Raw genomic sequence first — 23,145 nt, forward strand, 5'->3', positions numbered from 1 at the left:
AAACTTCTATCACCACCTGAGTTTCTCACTTTGAGAAATCAAATGCAATTTGGTAGCTTCTTCCCTACATTTTTGATACGACTACATAAAAGGAAGCAAAACAAAAGATTATGAAAGAGTTTCTAGTCTTAACCAAGAGTATGTACTATATGTAATGCAGATTTAGGCTAACGTGTTGAATTGATGCTAAGCATACAAGAGGAGAGGTGGTAAGATATGTTGATAAATAATGTCAAGAATGCTAAACAGAGTTTAAGATTGTCCTGGGGTTTAAGGTAAGCAAGATAATTACATCTTGCAGTTTACAGCCTGTAAAATGTAGGCAGTTTTCCTCTTAACATTCTTAAAGGAGAGTGTTTTGATGGACCCAAACCCAGCTGGCTTTGGCATACATAAGTTGAATCACGCATATAATACAAGAAATGTACATTATCAACTCTATATGATACTAATTATTTTTGATGTTAATCACAAGACAGTCTTAAATTGAAAAGCTAGCTTTAAAAAAAGCCTTAAAACACATTCTTGCAGGACGATTGCTTTTAAGTTCTCAGTCTTTGCAATAAACCGCAATCTTCATTAGAAGAGTGGAAAATTGAGACCAATTGGTAATGTCAGTTCTTAGCATTACATGCAAGAAGTGTTTTTTTTTTTTTTTTAATTTTTAACCTTTATTTATCTTGCATGTCTTTTTTTGGGATCATGCTGTAAGTGGAATGTGCTTGAAGCAAGAAAGAAAAGTAGAAGACTGTTTGTTGAGGTGTGAGAAAATAAAAGACTGACAGTGCAAAGCCAAGTACTCAACGTTGTCTGGATTTAGGTCCTGTTTCAGACAAATTGCTAAACTTTGCAGGGGAGGAGAAGGAGGAAAACAAAGTAAAATTATACCACTTTCAAATTCTCAAATATATCCAGTTCACCATTTAAAGCTTAGTTCTTCTATCCTTATTCATATTGAATGAAAATAATTTTGAAGCAGAAGGTTACAAGGTGCAAGTAAATGTAAGTCAGGATGGCAGGAGTAGGCTCCTCTTACATGGAGACCCACAAGACTGTTCAAATCTCATTCCACCTCAATCCCAGTGAATTCAGGTGGGCAAACTTTTCATTGCATTTTTTGAATATAATATATGTTATGCATCCAGTATGATGTCTTTTTTTTTTTTTTTTTTGAAAAAAGAAAATTACCATTTTGAGACTTGCTTTCCCTGCTTCTGGACGCTCTGCATATACCACCAGTGAGAAACTCTGGATGAGCTCAAACCCAGTTCCAGTTACTGTGATGTTTCTCCCTCCACTGAAAGGCAAAATTAAAAAAATAAGTCAATTCACTGGCAAAATACTACAGCCATATACTTTATCCTGCATGCTACTACTTCTACTGAAAACAGTTATGTAATGCCTATAGGACACTTAGATATCCTGCAGAAAGATTTTCTGTTAAAGTTATCAATGACAACAGTATTTAAAAGCAGCAATGTCTACTTCATACTAGTCTTAAAATAGCAGAATAAAGAAGTGCAAATCACTGCCAGTATCTGTGGCTTTTCATTGATGCCTATTTTTATGTGCTTTACTTCTCCAACGTTTTTGTTATGATCAGTCCACCTAGCATGCACACAGACAAAGGTGGGTGTATTTTCCACAGATCTGTAGGAACCTGGCTTCTCTATTCCCTTTCATTTGCAACATATTGTTTAAAAGAGAATGCATTCACATAAGAAGAATGCATGTAAGTGGCCAGTGGGAACTGAAGTCATCTAAGTAACACAGATTTAGAAGGATAGCTATCCTCAAAGCAATCCATTATAATAAGGTTCAGTTTATAAAGAGGAAAAAAAAACACCACCAACAATAAAAAAAAGCCTTTTAAATACCCTGGAGTAAATCACTAGTGATCTACCAAAAAACCTCCAGGCCCCCAAACAACCCAAGCAAAAAAACAAATGCAAGTATTAAAAACAAATCCTATTTTACATAAATGATTACTCCATATTCAAGAAGGCAAGTACCAATTCCTCCAGGAGAAGTCACAGTCAATTTATTTTCAACATCCTATTTTTAAGGTCATGATCTTACACTTCTTTTTGCTGATAGAGGGTGGAAACATCTTAACCGCTCTCTCTGCCAACTGCACCCACTAGGCAGAATGATCAGAATATTAGGGAACAACAGAGACCAGCATGGGGAAAGTTAACAAGCTTGTCCCTGAGCCAGTCACAGAATTACTCTCAGAACCAGAGGTATGACAAAAGGACATTTATACAGATGATTTGCCATTTTGCTACAAGTAGAGGAGTGGCACACATTTCTTTGGTTTCACAATTGATACTATGTGAGCATTTTTCCAGAAGGAATGCTGTTTCGAATGAACAGCTGCCAGCTGGGGTGTTAAGTGAGTGCCACTGTAGGAGAAACAACTCCTTTTAAGAGACTTACTGATCCCTGATCTAGATTTCCTAAAGATACGTTTTTTCCTCATGGGACAAAAAGATGATAAGCCATAGCTTTCCCCTGTTTCCAGCCTACTTATTAAAAGCTGACCAGGAGAACTGCTAGAAACATTTTGGCTAGAAACCTTTTATATCACTTTCAGATGATGATCTTTCCTTTAGAGAGGGGAAGGATTTGTACATAATGCAAAGGTCATGTTGTTTGACATCATGCCGAAATGCTTCAAATCTCTTTCTTTGAGACATGCTTATTTAAAAGAAGCTCATTACCTTTATTGATTTCAGTATATAGCTTTGGAATGGTGATTAAAATTTGGAGGTAAACAGAATACCTTCAACATCAGCCGTGGTTAAGAAAGTTCGCAAACTCTATGTATCTAAATTTGAGCATGGGTAGACTATGGCAGTTTTTATATCAAACAGTTCTATACAGAGGAAAAGCTATAACATATTTTGACCCAATTGTAAATGAAGCTATGAGAAACATTTCATTACCTGCTGAAGCTATTTACTGGCAGGAACTTGGTGACAGTAGGATTCTCACTGTATGAAAATTGCCCTGGTACATTAATTACTGTTTCCCCGTAGAGCAATGTGACTTTAACAGCTTCAACTTTGCTATTACGTCCTGTAACGCAAACGATCTCGTCTCCAAAGTCAGTGCTAGATTGGAGAAGAAAAAGAAAAGGAAACATATTCAGCTACTAACATTACTCTGATTTGTATTCGTTACAGCAGTACCCCATAACAAAAACAAGCAAACAAAAAAGAACTCTGAGCTCTATTTTCTGCTCTGCACTGAATAGTTACATGAGGAGACAACACTTTCTCTAGATCATTTAGAGCCTTTAACAGGATATGAAAAAGAATAGTGTACAGACACAAGAACAATGTGATGTCAGCACATTTCAGCTCATTCCACTTTTGGGGGGAGAATAGGGCAGCAACTAATAAAGGGAACAAGAAGTGAGAGAAACAAGTCAAGGGGCACCAGAGGATTAAAATTTTATATGGAACCACACAGGAGATGTTGAGTGAGAGCATGGCTGGATTTGGAGCAGCCGGTCACGTGGAGAGAGCTGAAACTGGAAAAACTCTTTGGACAACTGACTCCTCTGACTTTGGTAATTTTTGTAGCTGCTTCCTCCAGCTGAAGCCTCTCAGTGAGTTTCTGTTTGAACATTATGTGCAGAGCCACATTGCATGGCATGAGTCTCTACGAGACAGACAACAGACCTGTATAATTTCTAAAGGCCAGAAAAGGTTGGTACTTTTTTAGGGTACAACTCTGTACTATTAGTTACTCAGGGTACGTACACATTGCAAGGCTGGCTACCGACTAAAACACGAACATCCTTCTTGGAACCAGTTTCCAGGTTGGTACCAGTGATGGTAAGTGTGGTTCCACCTGCTTGTGGACCACTTTCAGGTCTTATTCCAGATGGATGAGGTTCCTGCAAAGAGGAGATGGTGAAAACTAATTTAGAAAATTAAAATAAAGTTTACACCAGTATTAATTGGTATAATAGATAATAGTAGCTTAATATCATTACCCAAAAGATAATAAATTAAAATAATGAAGGACAAGTCTTCTCAAATAAAACAAAGTCTTTCATTATTCATGGTGAGTGAAGGAAGAAGTAATGTGATGTGAATGTACACATTTTTTCCATACTTTACTTTATGAGGCTTTATATGGATTTAAGTTACCTACTGGCAAGATGCACAGTTAGCTGCTATTAAGTTTGTGTGAGCTTCCTGTTGGACTTCCTGTTTTCATACGTATTTTAAGATTTCTCTCTTCCTTATGGCTGAGTCTACTTTCACCCTTCCTTACCCCTTCCTATATTCTCTGTCAGTGACAGGAGAGACGGAGCGAGTTTTTCAGAACTGGTACTGAACAGAATGAATATTAAGGTCCCATTTATCTCATAAGATTCTTAATTGCTGTGGAAGATTATTATCCCTTTCTTGAGCAATGAGCTTGCAGAGAAAAGATATCAGAAAATAATAAACTTTTCTTTATACACCTAGAACATTGGAGAGGATTTCCTAAAATCAATTGGAACAAGCAGATATGTTTCAAATTGTCACGAAATTTGTCAGAAATTTAAAATTTCTCAACTAAGTTCACTCCTTTTTTTCTCAATTCAGTCCTTGTTTCCATGACTGTATTAGCCCAGACATGACAAATTCTGTAAATCAATAGTGAGGGCTTTTCATGAACAGTGCAATTTAATTACTTCATTGCTAAGTAGTCCCTACTCCCAGTTGAGAAAAGCGTTGCTATTCAGGACAACATGGCCACTACTGAGTCAAGAGCATGAATGAAGTCATGTAAGCCACGTGAGATCGATCGGCCTTGCTTCAGCACACACTGCCTGCCAACTTGCTCAAATGAGTGGACAATGATGGAGTCCAGCCTTGGGGCTATTGCATATGGGAACACACAGGCTGGTTGACAGCCGGCTGAACATGAGCCATCAGTATGCCCAGGTGGCCAAGGAGGCCAATGGCATCCTGGCCTGCATCAGAGTGTGGCCAGCAGGACTAGGGAACTGACTGTCTCCTTGTATGTGGTACTGGTGAGGCTGCCCCTTGAGTACTGTGTTTAGTTTTGGGCCCCTCACTACAAGGATATTAAGGTGCTCTAGCATGTGCAGAGAAGAGCAACGAAGCTGTTGAGGGAACTAGGAAACAAGACTTATGAGGAGCGACTGAGGGAACTGGCGTTGTTTAGTCTGGAGAAAAAAAGTTTGAGTGGAGACCTTATCACTCTCTACAACTACCTAAAAGGAGGCCTCAGCAAGGAGGGTGTTGGTCTTCTTTCTCAGGTGACAAGTGATAGGACACAAGGAAATGGTCTCAAGTTGAGCTGAGGGGTTGGAGGGGATCATAGAATCATCCAACCTAGATGATTCTATGAATAAAGCAAGGGCAAAGATGTTTGAGAACTTCCCTTACTGATTGGGGTTTACCTGATCACCATCATACTGCACTGATCTCCCACTCTAAGGAGGAAAGGCCATGCTCAGAAAGAGAGTTTGCTTGACTCATCACATAGCAAAAAGCTTTCCCCTACTTTATTTCGCTCATGCACAGACTGCCATCTCTGTGTCAGCTTGCAGCTAGAAAAACAATGGTCCATGAATGTCAGGGAGAAGAGGGAACGACGTACTAGAGTTTGGTCAAAAGCTCAGTGAGCCATTGATGGGTTTCTAACAAGTAGCAGGAAATTGTAAAAAAGCATTCAGTTGACCTCGTGGTTACTTGATAAATTTGTTTTATTAAAGCACTGATATTATAGAAACACAGAGAACTTGTACTTGCTGTGCTTGTTTTATTCTTTCATGTCTGAGCAACTTCCCTCTGAAGGAATGCATCACGGTTCAGCACACTTCACAAATCCACAATGACAACTGTAATTTGCTCTCAAGTCATTGAGCTTTAGGAATATGCTTTAACACTAATTGGGTGTCAATTGCTTTTCTTCCCTGAGAGAAATCTGTTTGTAAACCCTTCACTCCTCAAGATGTACGATGCTACAGCACATGACTGCTCTCATGCACTAACCTTTGATTTCTTTTTAATTTAATACATCACTTGAGTTACAACATTTTATGTAAGGAATCGACTCAAAGTAATTTTTAAGCATGGTTTAAGCAAAAAGGAGCATTGATTCAATATAACAGAATTGACTGAAACTTGCTTACTTAGATCTACATAACTCTGTACATACTCTTCTTTTGATTTAATTGCCTGCTTATTTAACCTAAATTGAAATTGCACGAGAGTAAATAAAAGATTTGAGTGGGTCAGTTTTAAAAGTCACACTTGAAGCTTAAGTTAACACAAGTCTAGACTTGCATTTCACAAGAAAGCTCATTTGTGCTTTTCTGAACCACAATATCGTTGATTAAAAAGATTATTAAGTTGTATTGCTTACAAAAATTTATCAAATCCTTTAAGCTTAACCTTGATAGATATACAGAAAACCATACCTTTTATTAACTCCAGATTAAATCTTGATTGCTACAAAGTGTTAAGAATATTGGACCATTTTATCATCACCAGTTAAAATCTACTACAACATTTCCAGAAGCAAATGTTCCCCAAGAACCATTAAAAGAATTAATATGGACAAATTCTTTCTCCCTCAACCTCAGAAAAAAAAATATTTAAAGCTTGTAGCCTTTTCCCTAAATCCTACCTCCACTTAAAGTCAAGCCTTTAGCAAAGACTTAGGAAGTAAAGGTACAAGAAAAGATTTCTGAAGCACCATACCCCACTCTCTGTAACCCTGTAATCTTGGGTGAAAAAAAAAAAAAAAAAAAAAAAGAAAGGAAGCTTGCTAAGAAGCTTCTGCTAGGCAGCTGTATTCCCTTCTTTCAGCAAAAACGATAAATAATTACACGATTAAAGCTCGACTGGCATATCTGATCAGTAACTTTGGCAGTGCAAAAGCTGGTTCAGTTGCTACCTATCAGTGAATACTGAGCAAGCCACAAACCTGAAGTAGAACCACTGAGAACCATTTTCTGTGGGGGACCTTTTATTGGCAGCCTGCATTTACCTCCGTGTGAACAGGGGTATAGTATCGAGGTAAACAAATAGCAAAGTTATCTCTGAATAACACAACAGCAACGGGGAAGTAAAGTAAGTACCTGTTCTGTTTTGCACAGATTTTTTTTTTCCTAGCAAGACTCTGCCTGTTAAAAGTTAAAAAGCTGAATGAGGATGGAGCCAGGCTCTTTTCAGTGGTGTCTGGTGATGAGAAAAGATGCAATGGGAGCAAACTGAAACAGAGGAGGTTCCCTCTGAAGACCAGGAATTACTCCTGTGCTGTGTGAGGGTGACTGAGCACTGGCAGAGGCTGTGGGGTCCCCTCCTTGGAGATCTTCAAAAGCTGCGTGGACGTGGTCCTGGGCAGCCTGCTCTGGGTGGCCCTGCTTGGGCAGGGGGTTGGACAAGGTGGCCTCCAGAGGGCCCTGCCAGCCTCAGCCATTCTGTGACTCTGTGTCATTCTGTGAAAACTCAGCTATGCCAAAAAGGAGAATGTGCTATTCACACCTCGGCCCACCTCTATGACACAGGTGCAACACGGAGCCCAGCACATCTCAGCCTCGCTTCAGGTTAATGAAAACCTGAGGCCAAGAATCACTCCGGTAGCTGCTGCAGGTAGCAGCCAAGGAGGAGGTGGAATAGTTACATTTAACCCTTATTTTCTCTTTAATCACTGGTTTTGCAGCAATCTCTCAAAGGGCTATTTTAAAACAGCTTAACTCAAAGTATTCATATTTAACCTATTTAAAGTAATTTTGTAAATACCAAGAGCACTCCAGGGACCAAATAATGTGGACGCCTCATAAAGATGATCTAATAAGGAGAAGCTGAACTGGGCTCTGCATGCAGAGGAATTTTTCAGGATGACTACTAAAACAAAGCATCGTATAGTAACAGTTTGTTACCATAAACTTGTCAGAAAAATGATTTGATTAATTCTTACTTGCTATTTTCAGTATCACAATTTTTTTTTTCCTTTCCCTTTCTCTTAAGGACCTTCCAGAAAAAAATAAGAAGCTTAAATAAACTACCAACAATTTTAACAATTTTAATAACGTCTTTATCGTAAAACCAATGCACTATGAGCAAGCTTTAGTGCTCTCTTAAAATGTTCACGGATGGTGTAAAGCACAAAGCTGTCTTGGCCTACCTGGTAGTCTCTTAGAGTACCAGTAAAGAATAAAATGGGTCATCTAAATGCTTAGCTGGAAAGTATTTTTCAGAAATGCAGTTAGGTAGACAGGACCAGTGGGAGAAGATATTTGCTGAATGTCATTATAAGTTCAAAAAGTACTCTTTGAGTGGTGGAGCAAGCCTCTGAGAAGAATCGTGTTGCCTCAGGAGAAGGCAGCACCTTCCCATGGGTGACATTGCACTCACCCACAGGACAGAGAGGCTCAGACGTTTGTGGGTTGCTAGACTGGGTCTTAACCATACAAATTCCAGCAGAGCTGCAATAAACCCACACCTCTACATTGCTGAACACAACTCTGCATGAGATTTCTTCTCCTTGCAAAAAAAAACGAAGGGAAAAGGGTAAATCCTTCACTGCAAACATCGTTTGAGGGATAATGAAAATGCAGCTTTTAGCAAGATGCAGATACCTCTAATTTGGGCTAAGTCCCAAGCAATACTGAAAATTCAGCCACTACAAACTGCACTGACAATCTCAGAACCTCAAATGATGTGAGATCAGTGATACCACCTTTTCAAAATCCCTTCAGGGATTTCTTTTCTCCTGCTTTCTTCCCTTTTTCCTTTTCAGTTCCTGAATCAGAAGTACTCCTGCCACCATTACAAATACCCCACTTCCATTTTCAGCCCTCTGCACCTCTGTATCTTTGTTCTCTCAGTCAGAACATGCCCAGAGGACATCACACTTTCTGCAGCATCACACCACAGTGTGTACTGAAATTATAATGTTAAGTAGAACATTTGATTATGTGTCCTATATGGAATTTATAGCAGCCTTGTAATAATTCTTCTGGAAAACATCAGCTCTCGTGGAGACTTGGCAATACTTCATTTCTCATGGACACAGTAAAACTTAAACAACCCTACAAATGCTAATTTAACCCTTGTTTTATAATTCCTTAAAGTGTAGAGAATCATAATTGACATAGAGTGCAGTCTTGTTCTTATCTTGCTTGAAAACGACAAGTCTTTCAAGTCGCAGTGGTCTATACTTCTCCCTTTGTCACTGGACAAATATCGTTCATATTTTCCAGTTATTTAGTGTCTGAGTGAGCATAAATCTTTTCTGCAGTAACAGGTACCTCATATGTGGATTTTCAGATTGTCTGGTTTTAAAAAGCTTTCTCCAATGCCTGCCAGTTGTTCGGTGGCCTGTCAAGTCAGGTAGGTCACCTCCCAGCAGAGGGAATTCTCACCACCTTATGCTTTGATGATCATGTCCTGTGCTTGTAGGAAGATGATTTGCAGTTTTGGTAAAACATATGCGCATCCACGGCTGTGCTATTTGAGCAGGGATCTCTTCTCAACAGGCGTAGCTCGCTCCCGACAGGTGTAGAATGATTTATCCCAAAGAAATAATTTGATCTCAACGGGATTTCTTACTTGTAGGTTGGAGCAGATTTTAGCTTGTTGGTTGTGGGAAACTGAGCATCTATATATCCTACATACCAACTCTCCTTAAATCACAGGTAGGTGTAACAATGCTGAGAGGTCTTGTAATGCACCTGCAACTCAGCTTTTCCATGCTGTACCAGACTGTTGAATGAGTAGTCCTGAATGGATGAGCAGGTTTTCCAGAGCTTTGATAACCATTAGGTAGCTTTGGTGGATGGACAGTAATGCTAGGAATAGGTTACCCGGTCTGCCTTTATGACTACAGTCAGTGCTGATCCTGTTGATACAGTTTACCTGAAAGCAGTGGTTTTCTGCTCCGATTTGAAGCAGTGAGACAGTGACAATTTTAAGCAAAATCCTTCCACATTGCTTATAGTATATAACATTCAAACAGAATAAGGTTGTTTGGTAGCAAATTCATTTATTCTCTTTGTAATACAGATGAGTTATTTGCAACTTGGCAAACCCTTACTTGGCACTCACATTACTGTGTACCCCTGCCTCATCCACGCACTGCAGACTGACCTGAGCTTCACAAGCTGTATTTTTGGGCTTTGCCTCACAGTAATGTCGTGCTCTTGCAACAGCCTGTCCTCTGAGGCACTCTGTGCTTTGTCAGCACACAGGTATGAGAGGAAAATGAAGTACCAGCAAAACAGCTTGCACTGGCCCGAGCATGTATATGACTTCATGTTCAGGCCATTTTCCAGTGTCCTGTTTTCTTTGTTGCAGCCAGAAATCTTTCCTTTGCTTTCTGTTTGTATCCTGTGCCTCATACTTACATATTTGTTCTCAGGAATGCTTATATATTTTTCATTGTAGTTCATGCTTTCTGTGTGCTAGAGGGTAAATTATCTCCATGTCTGTTCCACTTATAATCACATTTAGAAGTGAACTTACTTATTAGCAATGTACACGACTGCTGCTTCTGATAAAACTATTGCAAACCCTCTGAGCACTCGTGCCTGATCTCTTGTATTTTTCATCCTGTTTATTAATCTAGAATGAACTTGTTCCTTCTTTAATATTTTATTGCTTGCAGTTGGTCTTTTTGCACGTTTTGGAAGGTGATCTGTTATTTCTTTGTTTCTGATTACTATGCTATTAAAAGATATTTTTTACAGGCTGAAAATGCTCTTGGAGGGTTCCCAGCGTTTTAGATTTCTGCAGTCTGCTGGTGTCAAATCGAAGCACGGCTTTTATCTGGCTAACAGCGGGGTTACTCTTATTCTCCTTTTCTTCCTGCTATCCAGCTTCTTTGCAATTTTCCCATTACAGATACACGGGTGCAACACAGAAGCCTTCCCCCAGCCTCTTTTTCACTCTCTTGACCCGCACTTGGGATCTGATCTGCCACACGGGTTAATGCTCTTTTTCACTTGTTTATTTGCTTTGCAGCTTTTGGTTTACCTTGTTGTGTCAAGCCAACTCACTCCCGGCCCCTTGCACAGTATCCAAGAACAAGAGGAACGTACCCCTATGGAGCACCACTAAGGCTCTGCAGCTCTTCTTTTCCAATTTCTCTGCTTTTGCATTCACCTATCCCCAAGCATGTCCTGAACTTTTTATATTCTGGGGTATGACTCTGTAAATAATGATACTAACTGCTATATTGCTGAGCTATGATAGGAAGTTTCTAGCCCAAAACCTACACCATTGAGATAAAAGTGGTCACCCTTTATCTATCAGTAATGCAGAAAATCAAAGAAAGAAACAACCAGTCACTAAGGAGGCTACTGGTAAATCACAAGAGGGGCCAGAAATTCAAAACCAGTTGGAAGGCAACAGAGGAGGGGAGCCTAGCGGAGATGCAAAGAGACCTTAGCATAATGTCTGTGCTTCAGAGGAGAAAAAGCAACCATGCCAGACCACAGGCAGAGACAACTGGGGAGGGAAAAGAGGATGGTGGCAGAGCACATCCCCATGATGCTGTGAGAGATGCCAGCTGCAGCACAAGGGGAAGCCAGCAACAGATGGATGTGCTCAAATGGACACGATGGGCAGCAAATGGCAAAACCCCTTAGCTCCTTCCTGCCAGCTCCTGTAGGCAGTGACCTCCGGGTGGGGGTTTGCCTTTGATGTAAGCACACATCCACTAGTACGAATGTGCTCCTGTGCTTCCACACAAGCAGAGCACAGGGATGCAGTGCCAAGGACCTGATGACAGTGCACACATACACGTGGGTAAGACTTTCAAAAGTGTAGAGAACATATTATTGCTCTGCCTTTCTCTCATCTGTCCCTTCCCCAGCAAGTATGCTTTCTCTTTCTTCACCCTGATCCCAGCTGCACTAAGTTCTGGCTCTTGAAGCAGGTCTGTAAAACAACTCATTTGTTACCAAAATTATCCACCCCCACCCCATCCAAAGTTGAATTATTCTGCCAACCCTTGCATATAACGCATGCAAAAATTAAAGGCATTAAAAGCATAGTCCATGAAGTGCTGTAGGCACTGGCCACATTCTTGAAGGTCAAAATGTCATCTCATGGCCTACAAAGGTAACCACAGGAGCTAAATTAAGCTTTTGACCAGGGCACACAAACCATTAGGAACTGCTCTTTCCCTCCGCTCCCCTCCTTTCTCAGACTCGGGGGAGCCTGCTGCTTGTTTCTTCAGACAAGCCGCCCCCTCACAGGATGCTCAGGCAGAGAATTTCCATGGTGCACACTTGGCAGCCCGGTGCTCGTGGCGGCAGCTGACCCGACTCCCTGGCTCGCCTCACTGGAGCAGTCCCAGGCACAGCGCCAGCCAGGATTCAGGTCCTAGGCTACTTCTGGCTGGGTCCTGCCTCTCTGGGTATGCTTCTTCCCAACCTCACAGGTCAGCCCAAATGCTTCCAGCCACTCCAGGTGTGAAGGCAAAGCGTTTGCCAGGCAGTGCACACTCCTCCTCTCTGTAGTATCTGCTGCCTGCTGCGGATGGGATGCTTACGCAGAGTGTTGATATTCTAAACAACTAAGTTTTTGGACTGCAGGCAGAGATCTCTGCCTCTTTTTATCCTGAGGCAGAGAGCACGTCACTTTCTGAACAGACTACAGAGCCTTGCTGACAGTTTTCATGGAGAAATGGAAGCATGTGCGACTGGAAAGCCTGCGTTATCATACACAGTGTTCACTGGCAGCTTTCAAGTAGAACCCACAAACACTGAATGGTGGGACATATATTGTAGTGATGTCTAAGATAAAAGAGAATTAAGTCTAATAATACTCACGTGAGGAAGGGCCTTCTTACTGAAAACTCTGAGCTACCCAGGAGTTCTTTGACTGCTGTGCAGGCTGACGCACAAACAAGATGTGCTCCAGAACTCAAGGATAAAACAGCCACTGCCCTCTGGCAGCAATTCCAGACTGCTGTGGATGTGTGGTTTATCAGCATCAATCATAATGGCAACAAGCCATGTAAACTGCCCCCCACAAGCTACAGTATAAAATGTATGTGCTATGGTGAAGACTCATGGAGAAGAATCAAGCAGTGAGCTAAAATCCTCCACGAGAGCCTGGTGGCACTAATAGTGCTGTGGCTGTGAGAGCTCCCTGAGCAAGTGCTTCTAACATCAAGAAGGGAAACAGAGGATGGATGAAGATAAGAGGAAAATGCCAACTTGTGAGAATATTAAAGTGGAAGAATGTACCTTGTTAAATCCAACTGTGCAGATCAGGTTACCCAAAGTCCCCGTATGGTGAGTAGTCATCCTTGTGTTTGTTTTCAGATCAGACTCTAATTTGTCCCCCTTTCTTACATTTATTTGCGCTTTCTGAAACCATATTATGTCTTCAGTCCACTCAGACTAAAGCTCACAGAATTGCTCTTGCAAACAGGCACTGAAGAACCAAAGCCAGCTGCAAGCTCTCATTCTGCTGGCTTGAGTTCGAAGATGAGATCTGAGAAAAGAATCATGCTTGTATGGTATCAGCCAGCCTGGGCCATACACCTAAGAAAAGCTTAATTCCCACCTTCAATACTGTTTCTCACTGCCATAGTAGCAAACAAATCAAATGAACAAACAAAAAACCGGCCTTTAGCCATGCCATGGCTCCACCTGCGTAGAGACCAGCCAAGCTGTCAGAGGTACTGCATAGCTGGATATTAACATTTAGCATCAATTCATTTCTATTTCAATAAAATGGAGAATGCCCTATTCTGTTTATAGTGAAAGAAACAATAGAAAGGTCAGTGGAAGAGGACAAGGTTACCAGAATTTAATTTCGCTGGAATGTCTGGACTCGAACAACACTCAGAATGGATAGAAGAAATTTGTGATGGCAATGTAGAACTTTCTTCCCGTTACGCAGCAAATATGGATGAGATGTTTACTACACAACATAGACTCTTGTGGACCAGGGCATTTTAGTTCAGAAGTGATTTTAAACTGAAAGCCTTTCTGATTGGATTTTTGACCCACCTAGAGGAAGTCTCACCTGTTCCTTGCCTCAGAAATGTGCTGTGCTGGCAGAACGGGGCAGAAGCATGAGTCTAAGCCCAGAGCTGTGCTGATCCTCATCAATCCAGCTTTAAAAACAGACCCATCATTCAGGCTGGGTATTGACCATAGCCAAACGTAGTAGTACTTGATAACCAACTATGTGCTCTTGGTGGCAGCCGCTAGCCACATGTGTGACCCCTAGACTGTGGGGAGTACGGTGACACTTCTACTCTCCATAGACACATCAGGCCAAGCAGATCCTTGTCTCCTTTTGTGTTGTTTGTACACTTCTGCACAGTGCTGCCACACGCTGCATTTAAAACAGTCACCGCTAAAGCCGAAGCTGTTGTGTTTAGGGTGATCAAAGTACACAGTAAAAACTGATTTTTACCAGCAGCAGGGTAGCCAGATAATGTGCCAAAGAAAGGGGAAAATACGTAATAGGAGACATATTTTAGGAAGGTTCTTGGATAGAGGAGTATTTCCTTTCTTTTCTATAGATTGAATAGCAGAGTTATTATATAAAGCACAGATTTCTTATGTCTCCTGAAACAAGCCATCAAGGAACTGCCTGAAAACAACATTGAAACAAGAATGTAAATTTTAAAACAACACCAACTGACTGGATTGGCTGCTCTGATAGCCTGTTGAGATGCCAGAAGTGCTTGTGTCACGCTTGCAGAGGTGTGCATGAATGTGACAGCCTGCACTGATTTTGATCCTACCACAGTCCACAGCTGGCTTTATTTTCTCACAGAACAAAAAGTAAGAGAAATGAAACTAGAAACCAATTTCACCAGTTTTAAGGCACGAACTGCTGTGCTTGATGATTATGTATTACTTGCCATTGCTTCATATTCTGTAAAGAAAGTCCCCATGGAAAGATTTTTGCAGTAAATAAAAATGCCTTTTAGCAGCAGCTGGCTTAGGTATCTGATATTTCAGTGACTCAGAGACTGGCACAGAGGAAGTCTTGGACTTTCATGAAAACGTCCACCTGGATGATGTCCGTGCATGACAGCTTCTCCCTGAGCCTGTCAGGCATTCAATAACCTTTCCTTTAAGCAGCAAAAGCAGTGGCTGCTGATCTCATCTCATCTCACAGATGTGTTAAGCAGGGAACCCCGTCAGAACAAGGTCACAGAGAGGTCCTCTAAGCCTACATGGAGGCTTCACACTACATTTCAATACACTCTGTAACTTCTTCATGTGGTTTTCATGCAAACCATGAGAGAATCTGTATATACAGGAGAAACATAGGAGAACTGGTGTAAAACGTACCAACATAACGTCATAGCCTCTGTCCTAGAGATCACAAGCACACAAACATGGGACTTGATGTTTCTGTACATTTCCCGCTCTGGTTAAGACACATAAGATGATTGACAAAGGAAGACTTAATTATAACCTACATTTCCACAAAGGAGCAGAGGAAGGTTGTGACAGTAAAAGATCATTTTCAAGCAAAACGCATGCTTTTGCAGAGATACCACAAGGGAAAGGAGGTATTTGCCTGAAAATAATGGAAAAAACCTCTGTTTTGTGAAAACAAGAATATCCTCTTCTCAGCTGAATGTCATTCTTGACTTATTCCACCTCCTACTGCTGACTCCCTTCCTTTCCTTCTTACAGAAAATCAAGAATTAATGAGACAGAAGTTAAAATACGGGAGAAGATAAAACTGTAACACGCCCTTTACGTTTTATAGATTTACAGTTTATAGATGTAATTTTAAATATCAAGATGAGGATAGAGATTAGTTAAACCTCTCAGCTATCGCAGGCTCTTATAAATTTTGAAGACCTCATAGATACAGATAAAGCTACTTGCAGCTAAAACCACAGGCTAGAACAGCTATCACCCATGGCTATGTTTAGGGTAAAGTAATTAAAGACACAAATTAAATTCTCCTTCACAGTGACACTGAAAACAAAGCACATCTGTAATATGAACTCACATCATGCTGTCTGTGTCTCTGCATGCCATGTTTTTGAATGAAATAAATTATTAAAAAAAATTAATGCACCTTCATTACTCATTCTTCAGCTGCTGTGCATTAATTCTTGCAATTAAGAGCACTGGCTAGTCTAAACACAGTGATTAAAACAGTGCAATAACTGTGTGTCTAAAGAAAATCTAATTTTTTCCAGTGCTGACTTGTTTTTATTCAGTAGTGACACTTATGAGATATTGTGTCACTGCTGAATAAGTTGATTAACATTTCTTTTCTACCACGTCTTTTCAACTTAAGTGTTTTCTAACATGCTTAAACTACAGTGCTATTGATTAAACAAAGTTTGTAAGGCAAACACAAGCGACTGTGCTTGTGTTCGTAACTTGTAAACTTTGAATTTAAGTCATGCGCAAAGTACAAAACGGGTCAATGCAAAAAAAGCACTTACCTGGTATGTAAACTGCACTTCGCTTGGTGATATACCTAATTTTCCGTTGATGTTAACTTCAATTTGACCTTGTGTAGGTTCATCCATTCTTCCGACTTGACACACAATCCTAGCGGGAAATAACAATGTAAGTTTATCTGTTAGCACTAGCAGCTGCAATACAAATGCAAGATATGTTATCTACCACACATACTGTCAGCCAAAGCACAAACTTTGCTTTTTCCTACACAAGGTACTTGAGTTCTGTCTCAGATTCCCACCAAATCCACCCAAGAATATTTTACTCTTGTAACTACATGGAGTAAAAGTGAAACCTGAGCAATGTGCACAGCAGCTAGCTACCTAGCAGACTTCTTAGCAGAAGACTCAAATTCAGTCCAGAAATCATAGATGAAACTACCCAAACCTACACAAGGTTTTCACCGTACCTGGAGGTGTCAAAAAAAACCACAAAGAATCCCTTCCCCCCTACTTTGATGCGAGAATCAATCAGCTATCTTATACCTTTGTGTATTTCAGCTGCTAATACTTTTGTTGTGCATCCTGCTATCTCCCAGCTTTAAGCTACTGCATTTTCGCGCCTATGATCAAAATCCCTTCAGAATTACTGTTCTCTGAAAATAAATCCTCAGATAACCCACACAAAATCAGAGGTCAAGGAACAGTGGAGGAGAAAACATCCTGCGTTAACCCCCACTGCTGCTGAGGGCTAGCTGCAAGGTCTGAATTTACGTTTCCAACAGGTGACCTGCAGAATATAAGCATGAAAATGCAACAAAGATTCGACACGCTTTAAAAGTGGGACAAATGCTTAACGGCGAGCTGCTGATACAGTCGGCTAAGGATGCACATAACGTCTGCAGCCTGAGCAGGCAGTTTCATGCAGGACACACCCTAGGAATCACTGTTCATTTTCTGCATTCTTTCTCTCCTTGGATTACTGCTCTTCTGTAACCAATGCACAACTGCTTACAAAAAAAAAGAAAAAGAAAAAGAAAAAAACAACTCAACCCCCAAATTACTGAGTATAATGTACTTAAATTGGGACTTATAATAAAAGGATTGTCAAGTCCCCTCGCAGATCACTCCAGAATTTTCTGCCTGGGTACTGGCAAATGGACAAAATTCTCTAAATTCTTGCATGTCCTGGCATGTGTATGGCCGCCTGAGTCTGTTCCTCATCATCTCTACTGTATTCTTGGAAGTTGTATCTTCTTGTCAGGCAGAAACAGGAAACGGTGCCTTTGGAGGAATTTCTACCATATGTCAAGCTAGGGAAAGCAGTCGGGGGCCAGGGCTGGGGTGTGTGTGGGGGAGCGCGGCAGCATGGTTTGCAGGATTTTAATTGAGAAAAGCTCCCTCCCCTCCCCAGCACTGGCACTGCCTCCCTTCCCCCACGTTACAAGTGGAAAACTACAAAGGATGAGGACACGACTTCTCTAAGGCCGACAATGAAATCACAGCAGAGCCAGCGAGCAGCCTTCAATGCCATAAAGCTTGCTGTCCTCCCACTCATGGGAAGAACACCTCCTAAAAATGACTGGCTTTTTACTGCAGGAAGGATAGGGCAGAAACACTAGGTGCTTCTTCTTCTTTCTCTTTTTTTCTCTTTTTTTCTCTTTTTTTCTCTTTTTTCTCTTTTTTTCTCTTTTTTTCTCTTTTTTTCTCTTCTTTTCTTTTCTTTTTTTTCTTTTTTTTCTTTTTTTTCTTTTCTTTTCTTTTCTTTTCTTTTCTTTTCTTTTCTTTTCTTTTCTTTTCTTTTCTTTTCTTTTCTTTTCTTTTCTTTTCTTTTCTTTTCTTTTCTTTTCTTTTCTTTTCTTTTCTTTTCTTTTCTTTTCTTTTCTTTTCTTTTCTTTTCTTTTCTTTTCTTTTCTTTTCTTTTCTTTTCTTTTTAATTAAATAAAAAAGGTAATAATAAAACAAAAGAATGGAAGAAGATAAAGACGCAAAATTATAGATATCCATTCAAAGATTCTGAATCACTTCTTTTTCAGGGCTTCCCTAATGGAGAACATCCTTCAAAACCCCCTAATTTGTTGGTAAATTACATTATGCAAGTTGCATTTGTTCTCACCCATTACCACACTGGCAGAGCTTAGGAAACCAGTAATGTTGCTATGATACAAGGAACCAGTCATCTCAGTTCTGGCTCCTTTCCATGTATTTAAAAATACCAAAAAGCTTTAGAAAAAAGCAAGAGGCTGGGGAAATTCTTGTAAGGCTACGCTGGGATTCAATGCAGCTTTTGCAACACTGAAAATAGGGAATGGGGAAAGATGGCTAAAAGGGAGTTGGGAATTTTCCGTATAGTGATGAGTGTGTAAACGGGAGTGATGGCGATAGATTTGGGAAGCAGCAGGAGATACACAACTGTATATATACTTTTAGGCCCCTGGAGCCCAAGAAGTTGCTAAATGCATGATCTACAAACTGACTAAAGCCAAAGCTTCTTCAAAAGCTAAAACAAAATCACTTAGGCATCTTCAAAATCTCTTTCAAAGCAAGCCACAGAAATAGCAAAAAGTTACTGTGTTAAACTTTAAAAGAACCAAAGGAAGGGAAAGCCAGTGTTTCAATTTCAGTTTTAAATATCAAAAGTGAATGAAAGAAAAATCACACTGCTTAAAATACATCATTACTATTAATATTACTACTGAACCTTTATGCTACTCTTTTTATCAGCGAGTATCGAAAGGGTATTTCCCTAGATGCTCGATATAATCTGTAGTAAACACCTAGACACCTAGAAGAATTTAGGCTCCTTGTTTTTACTTTTGGCACTGCTTAAGAGTGTGACAAGTAATCCACAAAATAGCTACCAACCTGCTTAGGCAACTCAACATCCATGGACTCGTTGGCTCTGCGGAGAAACTTAGTCATTTAAAGCTAAACCAAAACTCAGGGCTCCCTCCCTACCCCCAGGAAAGAAACTTTGTGGCTGGACTGTAACAAAAAGAATTAAGCTTCCTCTTGCTTTGCCTGCTTTCCCATAAATCCTGTATGCTTGGCTGCACTGTGGTTGAGACTTAGCAAAGATTTTAATGGCTAGATGCACACCTACAATGCCTTTAATTTAAAAACTCATAAATAGTTTTCAGACATCTGCAGTAATAGTTTATGAAAGGTTTTCAAACAAATAAAAAAGTCAATCAATCAGGAGCAGGATGGTAGCATGCTATCATAAATTTGTTGCTATATAAGAATCTATAACAAATTTAAATAAAAACTTGGACACGTTAGTATGAAATATTGCACATACACTGCACTAGTTTTTTCTCCTCTTGATAATTTCCTATACCCACAGTAATGTCTTATTCTCCTGAAGATGCACAGAGGGAACTCTGTTAGTTCCTTTGTTTAGTTCCTTTCTGGGAACTAAAATCTTGTCTAAAATCTTGTCTAAAATCTTGTGAAAAATGTCCAGTGATTACCTTGTGGAAACAGAGTAGAACTCCTCTTTGAAAATACATTCCTTGTCTGCCACCGTTATATTTTTTACATCTTCTGCTTTTATTCCCAAATTAGATCCCATTATGGTCAAAAGAATTCCACCACTTAGTGGTCCAGTTTTTGGCTCAATCTGTGTTTGCATGAGGGAAAGTAAAAAAAAATATCAAAATTAAATATTGCAGTGACCATGTTGCTCTTCCATATTATTTAAAGCTACTTTGACTTACCAGCACTTAAAATGAAAAAGATGTTTACTGTAGTACCCACATAAAAACTTGCTCTGTACCTTAACTTTTTAATGCTAATTACTCATTTGTGAGCCCATAATCAGTATTCATCAGCTGCAGATTTCATGTCTGCTGTGGCAGACTATTACGTATAAAATTCTTGCCTGGTGTTTGTTCTGTTTTAAGTTGCTTCCTCCATAAAAGCACTGTGATTTTGACAAGCAAATTGAACGAGCTTCTCTCATAACCATCCCACTGCACTTTTCCAGCCTTTTTTTTTTATTTGTTTGTTGGTTGTTTTTGACATGGTTTTCTCCCTTTAGGTTGACATCCAAACAGTGCACATTATAAACACAAAGCGGTGCCCCACACAGCTTCTTCAAAAATTTCTTTAGTCCCCTGGCCTTCCTTACTGCATCAGCTGGTAGGGTACTGCAGTACATGGCTACCTTGTGAATAAAATGAGGACTGAAAAAATCCTTGAAAAACCCGAAAAGGATTTCTGAGCTTAAATATGAATTTTAAATTCAAATACTCTGTTATTCTAAATAATTCTAAATATTTTGGGGGACATTAACCTGATTTGCTGTTTAATATATGGAGCACTTCCACTGAGACCTTTTCAGGTGTTCAGCTTTGGAGGGCTGTAAATTTATTATCGGGAAGAGGGAGACTGCACAGTCCCAGATACAGCAATTGGAAGCCAAACAAATGCATCTTCTGAAAATCTGGATGTTAGTGTCTGCTGAGTTTCTTAGATCTAACTCTAACTTAGATCTAACTAAGCAAGTCTGAGCACAGGCACATGGCTGCTGCTGCTGCCTGCTGACCAGTTCAGCTCCAGAATCACTTGCTCTATTTTCCCGGTTTCTAAATTACTTAATTACTAAAACTGGATCCTTTGCCCATGGCCATCCCTTTGCACTCAGTGCATAAATAAAGTAGCTGAAAAATGACTCAGCAGTGTCTATAGCTGTTTCCAAATATTTTGTTCAAATTTGAACCTAACGAAAGCCTTGAAAAAACTAATATATCACAACATTGTAAGTATTTAACCTGTAATCACGTACAAACAGTATCACTCTTATATTCCTTTGTTTTCCTTTTCCTTCCCACTCACATCAGCTTTACCAGGGCACAGGCATTATAGAAGAATCCTTCTCTACACTTTCTGTCAAGATTTCAGGAAATCTACCTTCCTTGGCAGACTTCAAATATTTACCTGCCATTTCTTCTCAAAAATAGCATCACAGCCAATTTCACCCATCGTGCTACCATTCTGGCTGTACCCACACTGCACCTCTAGCTGCATAGCCTCAGGAGAGACTCATCGTGTCTCTGCCAGCACGAAGCACAGGTTTCAGACTTAAACTGTTAACGATCTGATTGGAGTGAAACACCCCCGTTATGACTCTGGGCCTCTGTCACATCACTACCGCATTTTGTGATAGCTGGGGATATGTCCTTATCAAATGGCATGTGTGGGTTTCAAGGTACTGATGCCACTGTCGCAGTAATTTAGATGTGATCAGTGGAAGTATGTATCTAAACTGTTTTCTAGGCTGTTATGCCCAGAAAAACAGCATTTGGTTTGTTGCCAAAAAGCAACTGCTGAAAGCAGATGAGAGTTTATCACTTCTTGCTTTGGCTGCTGATCCACCAGCGTAGAATAAGGCTCTTCCTTCACCCCAGGGGGATGCTCCCACCGCAGACCCACTGCCCAGTAAAAGCTGTGCATTGGGCCCCTCTGACTTCTCACATCCAACTTCTACAGCCTTGGGTTGCATCCCAGTGGGGACTGGGCAGTATCACTGACACCAGGAAAACAAATCGTGGTGCAGAAAGAACCAGCTCCCTTATTAAATGCTGTGTATAAAGTCAAGTTTGAGGCCTGTTAGTGAGCCTGTTAAGTGCTTGCAGCTGAGTGCATGGTGATCCTCTTTTATAGATTTATTTCAGGTAGAACTGTGGGAGAGAAGAAAAGCCCATGTTTATTCCCAAGCTTCAAGTGCCATGTTTAAGGTTATGCTGGCTTATAGCACAGAGAGGCCATGGCTTAAAAACCAGTGAGTCTCAAAGACTCCATTCAGTCTCTTTTATTGTGACTCTTTCTAAATCTCTCACACACATCACTACTGGCATTATTTCCATGCAGCTATTTCAGAGGCTTACTTAACACCCTAGGAAAAGAAAAAAAAAAAAAAACGCCTTTCAGTATGAGCTTGCTTGGATGCTTTCTGCTGAAAAATAATGCACTGGTCAGAAGAAGAACAAAAGCAATCTTACGCGAGTGATTTCCGGATGAGGACATGTGGCAGTGGGACTACCATGACAGAGCTTGCCATACACACACTTGCTCGGCTTGCCATCTTCTTGACACCAGACACACTTGTAGTCTTGATGGGCTGCGAGGCACAGACTGCAGTCACTTCGCCCGTAAGAGCAGTTGTACAGGGTCACTGAAATAGGAATGGAGAATGCACTTAGACACTTCCCTCTGTTTCAAGGATATTCAGTGTATTATCGAAGGAAATCTAATCTTATGTACAAAGACACCCATTGCTCAGCTTGGTCCTGTGAAGAACATGCACACTATGTACTGAACCCCTGAACGCTGCTGGGAGAAAACCTTATTTTTTGCTGGACTTTGCAGAAAACTCTCAACACCGTCCACGTGCAGAGTACAAACAAGCTGCCCAGTAGAACCCAAACACAGTTTTGTCACTCAGACTTTGTCAAAACTTTTGAGCCCAAAGTCCTTTCTTTGACCATCCTTAATGAACCTGGCTATGCGACTGTTTGAAGACCAGCTCCGACGAGCAGGTCCTCCTGGTGCACCAGGAGCCAGACGTGGAAAGCCGCTTAGTCCCCGGGGGTGTCACTGGGGACAGACATCAGCTGGCGTGGGACCCCTGCCAATCGCGTATTTAAAAGAAGAGAGCTGCCTTTGTGGGCTGTTTACAGGACATTTGGACCTTTCCAAACTCATCACTAAAACCTGAACTGAATATAAAGTCAACACTTCCTGAAGTGTTAT

The 23,145-nt window shown here is 40.5% G+C and overlaps 1 protein-coding gene across 9 annotated transcripts in view; it reads right to left on the reverse strand.

Moving 5' to 3' along the window:
- Nucleotides 1-23,145, reverse strand: part of PLXNB2 (plexin B2) — a 259,839-nt gene that overhangs the window by 30,354 nt on the left and 206,340 nt on the right. For all 9 annotated transcript variants that reach the window (XM_013188354.3, XM_013188351.3, XM_013188352.3 and 6 more), the window contains 6 exons: nucleotides 22,395-22,567; nucleotides 19,863-20,011; nucleotides 16,432-16,540; nucleotides 3,771-3,907; nucleotides 2,949-3,116; nucleotides 1,189-1,297 (listed from right to left, as the gene is read on the reverse strand). In XM_013188354.3, the coding sequence (XP_013043808.3) occupies nucleotides 1,189-1,297; nucleotides 2,949-3,116; nucleotides 3,771-3,907; nucleotides 16,432-16,540; nucleotides 19,863-20,011; nucleotides 22,395-22,567 (845 nt within the window). The remainder of the gene's footprint in view (nucleotides 1-1,188; nucleotides 1,298-2,948; nucleotides 3,117-3,770; nucleotides 3,908-16,431; nucleotides 16,541-19,862; nucleotides 20,012-22,394; nucleotides 22,568-23,145) is intronic.

This window comes from Anser cygnoides, chromosome 1, assembly GCF_040182565.1.
Source record: "Anser cygnoides isolate HZ-2024a breed goose chromosome 1, Taihu_goose_T2T_genome, whole genome shotgun sequence".
In the NCBI taxonomy this organism is placed as follows: domain Eukaryota; kingdom Metazoa; phylum Chordata; class Aves; order Anseriformes; family Anatidae; genus Anser; species Anser cygnoides.